Below are 13,147 nucleotides of genomic sequence, written 5' to 3'. Positions count from 1 at the left end.
TACCAAAACCGTGCATTTCTGTTTGGGGGACCTCATGATGCCGATTATTTTCCAACACAGTCGTATCAGGGAGAAGAGCGAATGGTCCCACCCGGCCGGCGTGGCTCAGGGGTTGAGCGTCGGCCTATAACCAGGAGGTCTCGGTTCGATTCCCAATCAGGGCACAGGCCCAGGTTGTGGGCTCGATCCCCAGTCGGGGGCATGCAAGAGGCAGCCGATCCATGACTCTCATCATTGATGTTTTTCTCTCTCTCTCTAAAAATCAATAAAAACATATTTAAAAAGAAAGAAATGCCACTTCTCACCCTGGCCAGTGGTGAGAGCGTCGGCCTGCACACGGAAGGGTCACGGATTCGATTTCCGGTCAAGGGCAGGTACCTGGGTTGCAGGTTCGATCCCCAGCCCCGGTTGGGGCGTGTGCGGGAGGCAACCCATCAGTGAGTCTCTCTCACGTCGATGTTTCTCTCTCCTTCTCAAAAAAACAATTTTTAAAAAAAATATATATCTTTATTGATTTCAGAGAGAGGAAGGGAGAGGGAGAGACAGAGATAGAAACATCAATGATGAGAGAGTCATTGATTGAGCCCCCAACCCGGGCCTGTGCCCTGACCGGGAATCGAACCCCGATCGCCTGGATCCTAGGTCGACGCTCAACCGCTGAGCCACGCCCGGCTGGGCTAAAAACAACAAAATTAATGGAAAAAATATCCTCAGGTGAGAGTTAACCAAAAACAAACAAAAAAAAAACGCCGCTTCTTGGGCCCCACCCCAGAAGTGCAGAGGGAGAGACTCTCGCCGGGATTCCCAGCCTGAATTTCTACAAGCCCCCCGACCCTCGGCCCACCACGTGGCTCAATATACCCCCCTCCCCGTTGGGAACCCCCAGTCTGCTGAAGGGTGCTCCTTGGACATCTCCCAAGGACCCCGCGTTTGCTCCGTCATAGGGTCCTCCAGGGGGTCTCGTTGGCGCTGGGTCCACCTCGAGGCGGTGCACCTCTGGCACCGTTTCAGTGAATTCAACCACAGAATGAAAAAGCGGGTGGGAACACCCCGCACCCCACCCCGGGCTCCTGGGGAAAAACAAAACAAAACACAGACACCGGGAAAGAGAATTCTCTCCCCATTTCCCATTCCCCCGCCGTCTGGGAAAACACAACCTGTTTTTGTTTACGCAAAGGCAATTAACCCCGCTGCTCGATCCGTGTTAGCGCAGATGTGCGGCTTAATAGGAGGGATTATGCTCCACCAAATGCGTTTCTTTGTGAAGAGAACCCACAGGGGGCTGCGGGGAAGGAGACAGTGACTAAGCGGGGCGCCTCCGGGAGATTAAACCCTCTGAGCGGCAGAACAATCATTGAAGGCGGAGATGGGGGGCAAACGGGGGACAGACGGCCGAGCAGAGAGGGGAAGGTTCGGGTGGAAAGGAAGGAGCGAGCTCGATATTAGAAGCGTCGTGTTCGGGCCTCGGAGCCACCTCGAGGGACCTGCAAGCGATCCCGTGAGCGGTGTCACCTAAGCACGTGAGAAGGGAGCCCCGACAATAACAGAGGTAACTCAGGAGGGTTTGCCGCTGAGCCCAGGCCCATACGGTTAGAAAATGAAACGTTGGTGAAAGAAATAGGCCCAGAGAACGAGATGCGTGGAACAGACTGATGACTCTCCGAGGGAGCGGGGAGGGGTGGGGAGAGATTAACCCCATAAATTATATGCGTAACCCAGGGAGGGCGGGATGGGGGGGTGCGGGATCTGTAATACTTTCAAGAATAAAGATAAATTAAGAAATCCGCTAAATGCGATGCAGACCTCACGGGAGCGTGGGCCGGTGGTGCTCGGTCCCATATAGGGCCGCGTTTTAGACGCCGTATGCACGTGAGCGAGTTTGCAGGTCCTCAGGGAACATGTGCCCGAAGGGTTAACCTTGGCCAAGGTTAACGGGAGCCCCCTACTCTGTTTGGCCAGTTCCGAGCGCCCCAGAAGGTCCCGTTGGATTGGAGTGTCTCCGTGTCCCTGGTGGCCTTGGGCCATGGCCAGTGGTGTTTGCTGACAGTGAGATGGATGCTGGGGTTTGGGGTCGTGTGGCATGAGCTTCGTCTCTGGAGGGGATGGAGGCTAAGATCAGCCTTGGAGGTGGTCAGCCTTGTAGATGGTCAGCATGCACGTGGTCAGCATGCACGTGGCCAGCCTTGGAGGTGGTCAGCCTTGGAGGTGGTCAGCCTTGGAGGCGGTCAGCATGCACTCAGTCAGCATGCAGGTGGTCGGCCATACACATGGCCAGAATGCACGTGGTCAGCCATGCAGATGGTCAGCCTTGTAGGTGGTCAGCATGCATGTGGTCAGCTATGTAGGTGGTCAGTCATGCACTCGGTCAGCATGCAGGTGGTCAGCCATACATGTGGCCAGCATGCATGTGGTCAGCCATGCAGATGGTCAGCCTTGTAGGTGGTCAGCATGCACTCGGTCAGCATGCGGGTGGTCAGCCATACATGTGGCCAGCATGCATGTGGTCAGCCATGTAGGTGGTCAGCCTTGTAGGTGGTCAGCCATGCACTCGGTCAGCATGCACGTGGTCAGCCATGCAGGTGGTCAGTCTTGTAGGTGGTCAGCCATGCATGTGGTCAGCATGCACGTGGTCAGCCATGCAGATGGTCAGCCTTGTAGGTGGTCAGCCATGCACTCGGTCAGCATGCAGGTGGTCAGCCTTGTAGGTGGTCAGCCATGCATGTGGTCAGCATGCACGTGGTCAGCCATGCAGATGGTCAGCCTTGTAGGTGGTCAGCCATGCACTCGGTCAGCATGCAGGTGGTCAGCCTTGTAGGTGGTCAGCCATGCATGTGGTCAGCATGCACATGGTCAGCCTTCATAGGTCGATGCTCAACCGCTGAGCCACACTGGCCGGGCTCCACAACGTCTTCTTTCCCTTCCCCCCCCGACAGCCGGTCATCCTCTTGAGTGACAAAAACAGGAATTTCAGGATAAATAAAGTTATTGAGCGCGTAGCAGAGGGAAGATGCTGCACCGAGCACGTTGCCTGGCTCGTCCCTGCAGCATCCCGACGGGAGGTGCGATTCTTGGCTCCATTTCTAAGATGAGAAAACCGAGGATTTTCCAGGTTTACAGGCCAGGGCAAGAGGCAATGGTTATTCGGACTTCTGCTCTTTTCAAGGAGACACCCGAACGGTGGATGGACGTGGGGATGTCCACTTAGAAAGTCAGAGTCGGTCACCGGGAGGCCCTTCACGCATCATCGTTAGCTTCCAGTTAGAGGCAGGTGCGTCGGCAGGTTTTCAAGATAAACGATAGGAATGGAGACCAGTAGCAGCCCCCTTGCTTAGGGCATTTGTGACCCAGAAAGGCAAGGAGACAGCAGTCACCACTTCACTATGTTTGGCGCCTTCGGGGCTGTTTAATTCTGCAGCTTTACTAGAGATGAGCGTTTAAAAACAATGCAAGCCCGGCCGGGGTGGCTCAGCGGTTGAGCGTCGACCTAGGATCCAGGCGATCGCGGTTTGATTCCCGGTCGGGGCACATGCCCGGGTTGCAGGCTCGATCCCCAGTCGGGGGCGTGCAGGAGGCACCTGATTCATGACTCTCTCATCATCGACGTTTCTCTCTCTCTCGCTCTCCCTTCCTTGCTCTCTAAAATCAGTTTTAAAAAATTAAACACATGCACACAGCCATGTGGATAGCCCGGGCCAGGCCGCTCAGTGGGTCCCAATATGCCAAGGTTGCAGGTCCGATCCTTGGTCAGGGCACATGCAGGAATGATGAGAGTCCTTGATCGGCCGCCTCCCGCAAGGCCCCCGACTCTGCGGATCGAGCCCATAACCCGGGCCTGTGCCCTGACCGGGAATCGAACCCAGACCTCCTGGTTTATGGGTCAACGCTCAACCCCTGAGCCACGCAGGCCGGGCCAATAAAAAAAATTTTTTTTCTTAACATGGGCAGACCCTATGCCTGGTCCGCTAATTGCACCATCAGAGCCTCAAGACCTGACATGCCTGCAGCCCTGCATTTGCGGCGAGGATGTCGGCTGGGAAGACCGACCGTAGGCCCGCTTCTCGGTGCTTTAGGCGCCTGTAGGTTCAGCGTTTGAGGGGCTTCCAGCACTTCCTTCCCGGGGCTGCCAAGGACCATTCGTTATCTGACGACAATCAGATCCAGCGTCTCGGCCAACGTTCATAACCCCTGCGCTGGGCTGCAGACGCCGCAGAGAGTTCTTGGCGTTCGGATGCGTTTCCAGCTCGCTCACGCCGGCCCTGAACCGAAAAGGCACGACCGTCCCGCTCTGCCGATGGGACCGGCTGCAATGGAATGAATGTGTGTTCCCCCCGCGGCCCCCCAAATCCATCTGCAGAAGCCCTGGCCTCCAGTGGGTTGGTATAAGGAGGCAGGGGCTTTGGGTGGGGGTCAGGGTTAGATGAGGTCATGAGAGTGGGGCCCTCAGGATGGGATCAGGGTCCTTCTAAGAGGAGATGCCGGAGCCCCGGCCGGGCAGCCCAGTTGTTTAGGGCATCTTTCCAGTACCCCAAGGTTTCTGGTTCGATCCCTGATCGGGGCACAGACAAGAAACAGCCAATGAATTCATCAATGAGTGGAACAGCAAGCCAATCTCTCTCTCCAATCAATCAATCAATCAATCAATCATAATAATAAAAGATAGCAGAGACCTTGGTCTGTCTCCTCTCTCTCTCTCTTTCTGTCTCTCTCCCTTGGCCAATGTGGCTCAGTGGGTTGATCATCAACACATGACCCGGGAGGTCACGGGTTCGATTCCCGGTCAGGGCACATGCCCAGGTTGCGGGCTCGATCCCCAGTCCGGGGCCTGCAGGAGGCAGCCGATCAATGACTGTCTCATCATTGACGTTTCTATCTCTCCCTCCCCCTCTCTCTGAAATCATTAAAAAAAAACAAACTACACGTATTTTAAAAGAAAAACGTCTAAAGGAATTTGCTCATTTCCCTCAGCACCACCCGCCCCCTTCCCTTTCCGAAACGCCATTCTCTTCTAATTTCTCTATTTCTTTCACACGCGCTGGTCTGATTAGCCCTAATTGCCTTGATTAGATTGTAATCATCAGCATTTTCTTCAGAAAAGCACTCCCTTCCTTGGGATGTTGAAATCTGAGATATAAATTGAACATATGATTAGGACGGTTAGAAGCGGGAGCCTATAATTTCTAAATCCCTTCACAAGGCAGACGTGTCCGTGTTTTTAAATGTGCGTTGGCAGCCTGGTCCGATGTGTCACTCGTCGCCTCTTTCTGAGTTTTTGTAGGATTCTGTGTCGCGTCACTCGGGACAAAGGCATGTGGAAATAGCAGCGACGATCGTGGTGTCGTATTGATGGAGCTTCGGGGGTACAGATTGCAATCCAGTCAGTCCCAGGAATGTATTCATCTTAAATTTTCTGTATCTTCTTAAAACTATGTATTGATTTCAGAGAGAGAGGAAGGGAGAGGGAGAGAGAGAGAAACATCATTGATGAGAGAATCATTGATCGGCTGCCTCCTGCTCGCCCCCTACTGGGGATCGAGGGCATGTGCTCCGACCGGGAATCGAACCGGCGACCTCCTGGTTCATAGGTCGATGCTTAACTGCTGAACCACACCGGCCGGGCTTACATTTCCCGTATCTTATATGAATCAGGCCAACCCTGCTTTGCTTTTCTGAGAATTTTCAGCCTTTTTACTTATTAATTTAAAAAAAATTTTAATTTATTTTTCAACTACAGTTGACTTACAGTATTATATTACTTTTAACATGAAATTAAAATTAATTTAAGTTTTACAACATAGCGATTAGATATTTATGTAAGGGACCAAGGGATCCCCCCCAAAAAGCCTAGGACCCATCCGACACCATATGTAGTTATTGCAATATTATTGACTGTATTCCATATCCAGCGTTCTTAGTTTTAATCCCCAGTTAAAATGTTTATCGGCCCAGTCGGCGTGCCTCAGTGGTTGAGAGTTGACCTAGGAACCAGGAGATCAGGGTTCGATTCCCGGTCAGGGCACATGCCCAGGTTGTGGGCTCGATCCCCAGTCAGGGGCGTGCAGGAGGCAGCCAGTCAATGAGTCTCATCATTGATGTTTCTACCTGTATCTCCCCCTCCTTTCCTCTCTCTCTGAAATCAATAAAAACACATTTTAAAAGAATTTTTTTTTTTTAATTTTATCATCCGCATGTTGGCTATCATCAATAACGCCGCAATGAACATAGGGGTGCATGTGTTCTTTCGAATCAGCGTTTCAGGTTTCTTTCGATAAATGCCAAGTGGAATCGCTGGGTCACTAGGCAGTTCCATTTTTAATTTGTTGAGGTATCTCCATACCGCTGATAAATGGCAATGGATGGAGACTTGACTTTGGGTGGTAAACACACAATACGGTATACAGATGATGTGTTGGAAATATAACAGATGCCCCCACACACATTGACCCCCTCCACCCTGCTATCCCCTCCCCAGGCCTTCCCCACACTATTGTCTGTGTCTATGGGTTATGTTACATGCATATAAGTTCTTTGGTTCATCTCTTCCCCTCCCCTTCCTCCCCCCATTCCCTCTGAGATCCCTCCGTCTGCTCCATGCTTTCATGTCTCTGGATCTATTTTGTTCATCAGTTTATTTTTGTTCATTAGACTTCACATATGAGTGAGATCATGGGGATACTTGTCTTTCTCTGCCTGGTTTATTTCAGTTAGCATAATACTCTCCAGGTCCATCCATGCTGTCCCAAAGGGTACAAGAGCTTTCCTTTTCACAGCTGCATAGTATTCCACGGTGTAGACATACCACAGCTTTTCTATCCACTCATCTACGGATGGGCACTTGGGCTGTTTCCAGATCTTAGCTACTGTAAATTGTGCTGCTATGGTCATAGAGGTGCATAGATTCTTTGGGGTCGATGTTTCAGGTTTTGTGTCCTGACCACCAACCCTGGGCTCACACCCCCCTCTCTCAAACAGCACCCCCTAGTGGTTTCCTGGGTCTCTTGTTTTTGCTATGGGGACGACTGGTATACCTCACATTTCCAGTTCTTGTCTCCTACGGGCACATTGACTACTCTCAAAACATTTCACCTTCCATTCCTCTAATTATCCAAATAGAAATGAAGGCCTCATTGATGGCGCTCCGTGTGAAACAGGAAACGATCCCAGTGTCTCCCTCTACCTCCAGGATCCCAGCTGTATGCATTACTCCTGTCCCCTCTGACCATGCATATTGTTGGGGGGTTGCAGCTCCTACTTGGGTGTTAGGGGGGTGTGACAGCTGAGACCCTCACCATCGAGACTCGCAGTGTCCTGTCCGAGGTCAGCCCTGCTGCCCCCACCCCATGCAACTGGATTTGCATGTTTCTGTTCTTAGGGATGGAGCCGTTCAGAGTTCCCATTGATAGTGGGTGCCCTGCCCTGCCCTCCCCAGCTGTGGGGCCTGGTTTCAGGGCTCATGTTCCCTGTACAAGGTCACCCTCCCTCTGCCATGTGCCCTGATCAAGGGACTGACACCCCAACATCTTTGCCAGTAAGAGAACCCAATTAAGGAGCTGACATTCCATCATTATGGCCATTTAAGGGAATCCGATCAAGACACTGGCTGCCAGGGAGATAATCGGGCATTCTTGTCTTTTTCAGTGGAGTTTTTGTACTGCGATCTGGCGTCTATGAGGTCCATCCGGCAATTCGTCCACAAGTTCAAGGAAAAGAAAATTCCTCTCCACGTGCTGGTCAATAACGGTGAGTTCTGGTCAATCCCGGAGGTCGATCCCGACACAAACAGGAAACCCCACGGTCCCCATGAGAGGAGTCTTTCAGGAGAGCAGGTTCCCGGGGAGATTCATGAGTATATGGGCTTATGGGCCCATCCAGGGTGCAGGGATTCCAAGAACTGATACCTAGTTGCTGCTTTTTAAAAAAATTTAAATGTGTCTTTATTGAGTTCAGGGAGAGGAAGGGAGAGAGGGAGAGAGAAACATCAATGATGAGAGAGTCATGGATCGGCTGCCTCCTGCACGCCCCCGACTGGGGATGGAGCCTGAAACCCAGGCATGTGCCCTGACCGGGAATCGAACCCATGACCTCCTGGCTCACAGGTCGATGCTCAACCACTGAGCCACACCGGCTGGGCCACATGGATAAGTTTTTAATAACTGCAAGGATGTCAGTTTTATCTCTGTAGGATTTCTTCCCATAACTCCAGTGGACAAAATTCCCGAGATCAAGAATTACTAAAAATTATGTTTCCTACCCCCAAAAGTACAGAGTGTCCCCAAAACACGTACACACACTTTAACAGCTGATAACTCGGTTAAGTTTCACTCCTTTTCAGGTTTAACTGGTTTGAAATAATGGGATAAACCAGACTAAGCTTTGAACAAAGAAAGTTTATTCTGAAGTGTCCCTAGAGTATTTTTTATGGGGATAAAAGATAAAGTTTACGGCACAAAACCAGCAACAGTCGACGCATTGAGGGCGCACAGATACCGCCCAAAATGATCCTTGATGTTGGCGATTCCGTTGCTTCGTGTTATCAGCAGGGCCTGGACCAGAACGGTCGTCCGTTTGAAAACAGGCGTCGACCCAAAAAATGCTCATTTCTGCAGATTCTTTTCGATTTTGAAAATGAACTGTGTGTTCATAAACACTGATTTCATCATCGTTCAAAGTGTGTGTGCATTTTTTTGGGACACCCTGTATATATGTCTATGGTAACCTTGAGGTTACCTGGCTGCATTCATACTGACCCACGTTTTGGGTAGAATTCGTCGTTCATAGGATGCATCCAATGAATCAGCACCGAGTGCTGAGACCGATGAATATTAAAGCAGTAACTCAGACCCGGCCGGCGTGGCTCAGGGGTTGAGCATCGACCTATGAACCAGGAGGTCGCTGGTTCGATTCCCGGTCGGAGCACATGCCCTTGATCCCCAGTAGGGGGCGTGCAGGAGGCAGCCGATCCATGACTCTCATCATTGATGTTTCTCTCTCTCTCCCTCCCCCTTCCTCTCTCTGAAATAATAAAGACACATTTAAGTTAAAAAATAAAAATAAAAAAGCAGCAACTATGTATCAGTTCTTGGAATGCCCACAGCGTGGATGAGCCCAGAATGGACCATTTGCTTCCGGAACCCAGGACGTGGCCAGCTGTCTGCAGGGCAGCGATGTCCCCACACTCCTGTTGTAAAAACACGGTTTCCCCAGGTGACGCTGTTGACACCCCAGAATGTGCTCAGATGACCTCTGATGATTTCCCGACTCACCTTGACCTCCCTGTTTGCCCAGAGCGTTCTCAGATTCTTGGCATCTGGGCGCAGTGAGTTTGTGCTATAATCTGACACCAGAGCTGGGATCAAACCAATATCTCTGTTGGCATCTCTCCCTCCCGGCAAAATGCTTTCCTTGCCATGTACATTATCACTAAGAAGCACATAATAGAAACGGAGTGAATGGGGTATTTTAAGCCTTAAGGAGATTAGGCGGCGGGTGTCCTTCAGCTCTTGTCACCGTTTACCTGGCCACTGGGGACCCAGCAGAAATGGAGGCTAATGAGCCCAGCTGTTCAGACCCGAGCCAGGGAAATGCACCAAGGTTTGGCTGAGGGCTATTTTTGAAAAAATGTGTTTTTACTAATTTTTTAGAGCAAGAGGAAGGGAGAGGGAGAGAGAGAGAGAAACATTATTGATCGGCTGCCTCCTGCACGCCCCCGACTGGGCATCGAGCCTGCAACCCGGGCCTGTGCTCTGACCGGGAATCGAACCGGCGACCTCCTGGTGCATGGACGTTGCTCAGCCAACTGAGCCGCGCCGGCCGGGGCCGGGAGGTGACTTGTCCATCTGATCTCATCTAACGCTCCCTGAATTCCCCGTGTCCCCAGCCGGCGTGATGATGGTCCCTGAGAGGAAGACCACGGATGGGTTTGAAGAACACTTCGGCCTGAACTACCTCGGTCACTTCCTTCTCACCAACCTTCTCCTGGACACCCTGAGAGAGTCGGGATGTCCCGGCCGCAGCGCCAGGGTGGTGACCGTCTCGTCGGCCACGCATTATGTCGGGGAGCTGAACATGGACAACCTTCAGAGCAGGTGGGTGCACCCTTTCACCTGTCCCAATAGTGTGTCCCCTAGTTCAAGACCCCCCGAATCCCAAATCTGGGGGTGGGGCCAGGCAAGTGCAATTTTAACAACCCCTCCAGCAGGTCCGTTCCAATGAGAGAAGCGCTTGGGTTTCCACCATCACCGCTTCTCTTGTAAGAAGAGTTGGTTCTTGGCCTGCACCTACTGTAAACAGCCCTTGGGATTCCGGTTAATTGCCAAGACTGATGGGCCGGGGTAGAAAATGAGAGTCCCTGGAAAGGCATAAATCCCGGTGTTGTGACCGTATGGCAGAAATCAAGGGGGTTGTTACCCACAGGAGGTCTTGTCTGCTCAGCTAGGCCGCCCCCGAGCCTTCCTGGGCGAGGGGTAAGCTCCAAACGGAGGAGATACATAGGGTCTGTTCAGAATTGTTGGTGATCAGTAGAACTGGGTAATGAAATAATGAATAGCTTTGTTAAAAAATAATAATAATAATAAAGTTGTGCCCTGACTGGTTTGGTTCAGCGGTTCGAGCATCGGGCCTTGGACTGAAGCGTCCTGGGTTTGATTCCGGCCAAGGGCACTTACCTCGTTTGCAGGCTCGATTCCTGACCCAGGTCAGGGCACATGTGGGAGGCAACCAGTCGATGTGCCTCTCAGCCCCTCCCTCCCTCCCGCTCTCTCCAAAAATCAATGGAAAGAATATCCTCCATTAAATATTAACGAAACAAAAAAGAAAAGTCGTGGACATGGACGAGCATGTGGGGATTGCCACGGGGAGGCAGGTGGTGGGTGGTACAGGAGGGCACAGGGGGAGTAAATGGAGATGGAAGGAGACTTGACTTGGGGTGGCGCACACACAATAGTGTCTGGATGATGCGTTGTGGCATCGCACACCCGAAACCTGTATAGTTTTGTTAACCAGTGTCACCCAAAAAACTCCATAAAAGGAAAAAAAATATTTAATACACTTGAAAAATCTCTAATTATAGAGAAATTGGAAAATGAACTTCGGAGCACCCCGTGGGGATGCGAGAGGTGGCCGCAAATGGACGTGGGGAGGGCGACGTGGGGTGGAGGGAAGAATTTCGATGTGAACGGGATCGGATTTCACGCCGTCTTCTCACTTTTTTTCTCCAGCGGCTGCTACTCCCCCCACGGCGCCTACGCCCAGAGCAAGCTGGCCCTGGTCCTGTTCGCCTACCACCTGCAGGGGCTGCTATCTGCGCAGGGCAGCCACGTCACCGCCAACGTGGTGGACCCCGGGGTGGTCAACACCAATCTCTACAAACACGTCTTCTGGGGCACACGTCTGGTCAAGAAGATATTTGGCTGGTGGTTTTTCAAGGTCAGCCTCCGACGTTTCGTTCGTCGCCTCTGACGCCACACGGGAGGCCACGTTGAGGCCACTTATATGGCGTCAGTGCAACGGCCGTGAAGGGGGTGGACTTGTTATGTCACCGCTCAGAGGTGGGACCATCCTAGTGTCCCCAGGAGCTCAGATAAGAAGCCTGGCCACAGGCTGTCCCCTCGGACGTTCATGAGGTGCTTCCTGTTTTTCTACAAAGGAGCAAATGGACTTGGGGGCAGAGAAGGGAAACGGGGTGACAGGATGGGACACATCAGCCTCCAGGGCATCGATGGAGTAGAGGGGATGGTGGGGGGACCTGGCGTCTGCTTGGAGGCCGTTTCCAAGGTGCAGGTGGGGCTGGACATGGTGGAGATGGACACAGGAGATGGTTTTGAGAACAAGTCCAGAGATAAAACCAAGGGCGCTTGACTTGTTTTTGATGGGAATTAAAAGAGGAAGGAATCAGGGATAATTTGGGGTCTGACTTGAGAAATTGGGGGGCATGGTGGCATCTGTTCAAAGACGAGGGAACAGGGGAAATGCCCAGGTGGGTATTTGGGGATGGGTGACCTTGAGGTGCGTCTGTAGAGTCTCTACTTCCAGATGGCAGCTAGGCCACCATGAACGTGTGTCTGTGGCTCAAAGGACATCCTTTCTTCTAATCTTTATTATCGAAAGTATGACAAATGTCCCTCGATTTCCCCCACATCGCCCCCCTCTCACTCCCCAGCATCGTGTGAGTTGAGAATGCCATGCTCTGCCCTGAAAGTTGACGTGTCCTGGTCTTTTCTTCTCATAGACCCCAGATGAAGGAGCCTGGACCTCCGTCTACGCAGCCGTCACCCCGGAGCTGGAGGGCGTTGGTGGCCGCTACGTTTACAACGAGAAGGAGACCAAGTCCCTGAAGGTCACGTACGACCCACAACTGCAGCAGCAGCTCTGGGCCAGAAGTTGCCAGATGACCGGCATCCGTGATGTGACCCCAGATGTCTTCTCGAGATAGCTGCCCCGTCGGGAGGACTTTGCACCTGGCCCACCACTCGCAGGCCTGTGAAGCGTCTTCTGTCTGAGTTTTTCATACCCATCGGCCTTCAGGGCTCTGTCCCCAAAAGTCTCCTGTCGGCTCCCGTGCCTTTGTGGGAAGTTAAGGACCAAGAGAAACGTTGAGTGTCACCGTGAGCTGGTGGGCCTTCGCCTTAAATCTTGTCATTCCAAAGTGTCAAATTGTTCCCGGTGCCATGAATCATTAAATGCTGCCACCCAAGTGTACAGTTTCCCTTGCGTGGTGAGGAACGGACAGGCGGGCTTGGGTAGAAACGTTCCCCATGAGATGAACGCTTCCAAGGGACCAGCCGGCTGCTGGGACGCTGGTGCTGTGAGGATCCATGTGTCCTTTTATCTTCCACACTGCTCATTACTCTCGAGACCTGGCTTTGATTTGTGCACCCCCAAAAGAGAGAGACATGAGCCTCACTCAGCCTGTTGGTCAAGGTTGGTGGGACCCCACCTTCTGCATCATCTTCAGAGTGGCCTGTCCACAGGTGTGACCTGCAGCACCAAGAGCTCCTATCATAGCTTCAGGCCCATGAGTCTTGCAGGTATATTACTAGACCTGTGGGGGATGGTGTAGGACAGGGACAGGAAGAGGGACCTGGTCACCACTCACCGTGGTGTTCTGTAAGACAGGAAAAATGAGAAGGACCTTGGACATCTCTCACCAGGG

At 52.2% G+C, this 13,147-nt stretch overlaps 1 protein-coding gene across 1 annotated transcript; it reads left to right on the top strand.

Moving 5' to 3' along the window:
• Positions 1 to 7,664: 7,664 nt before the first annotated feature.
• On the top strand, positions 7,665 to 12,427 carry LOC308551983 (polyprenol dehydrogenase-like; the record flags this gene model as incomplete). Its single annotated transcript, XM_081126924.1, has 4 exons — positions 7,665 to 7,737; positions 9,875 to 10,082; positions 11,214 to 11,421; positions 12,224 to 12,427. The coding sequence occupies 4 exons, from the start codon at positions 7,665 to 7,667 to the stop codon at positions 12,425 to 12,427; spliced, it is 693 nt and encodes a 230-aa protein (XP_080983050.1).
• Between the last annotated feature and the right edge of the window lie 720 nt (positions 12,428 to 13,147).

This window comes from Miniopterus schreibersii (genome assembly GCF_964146895.1).
Source record: "Miniopterus schreibersii genome assembly, chromosome: Y".
NCBI classification, from domain to species: domain Eukaryota; kingdom Metazoa; phylum Chordata; class Mammalia; order Chiroptera; family Miniopteridae; genus Miniopterus; species Miniopterus schreibersii.
The sequence above is the reverse complement of the archived record's forward strand: the minus strand, read 5'-3'. Positions and strand labels throughout refer to the sequence as shown.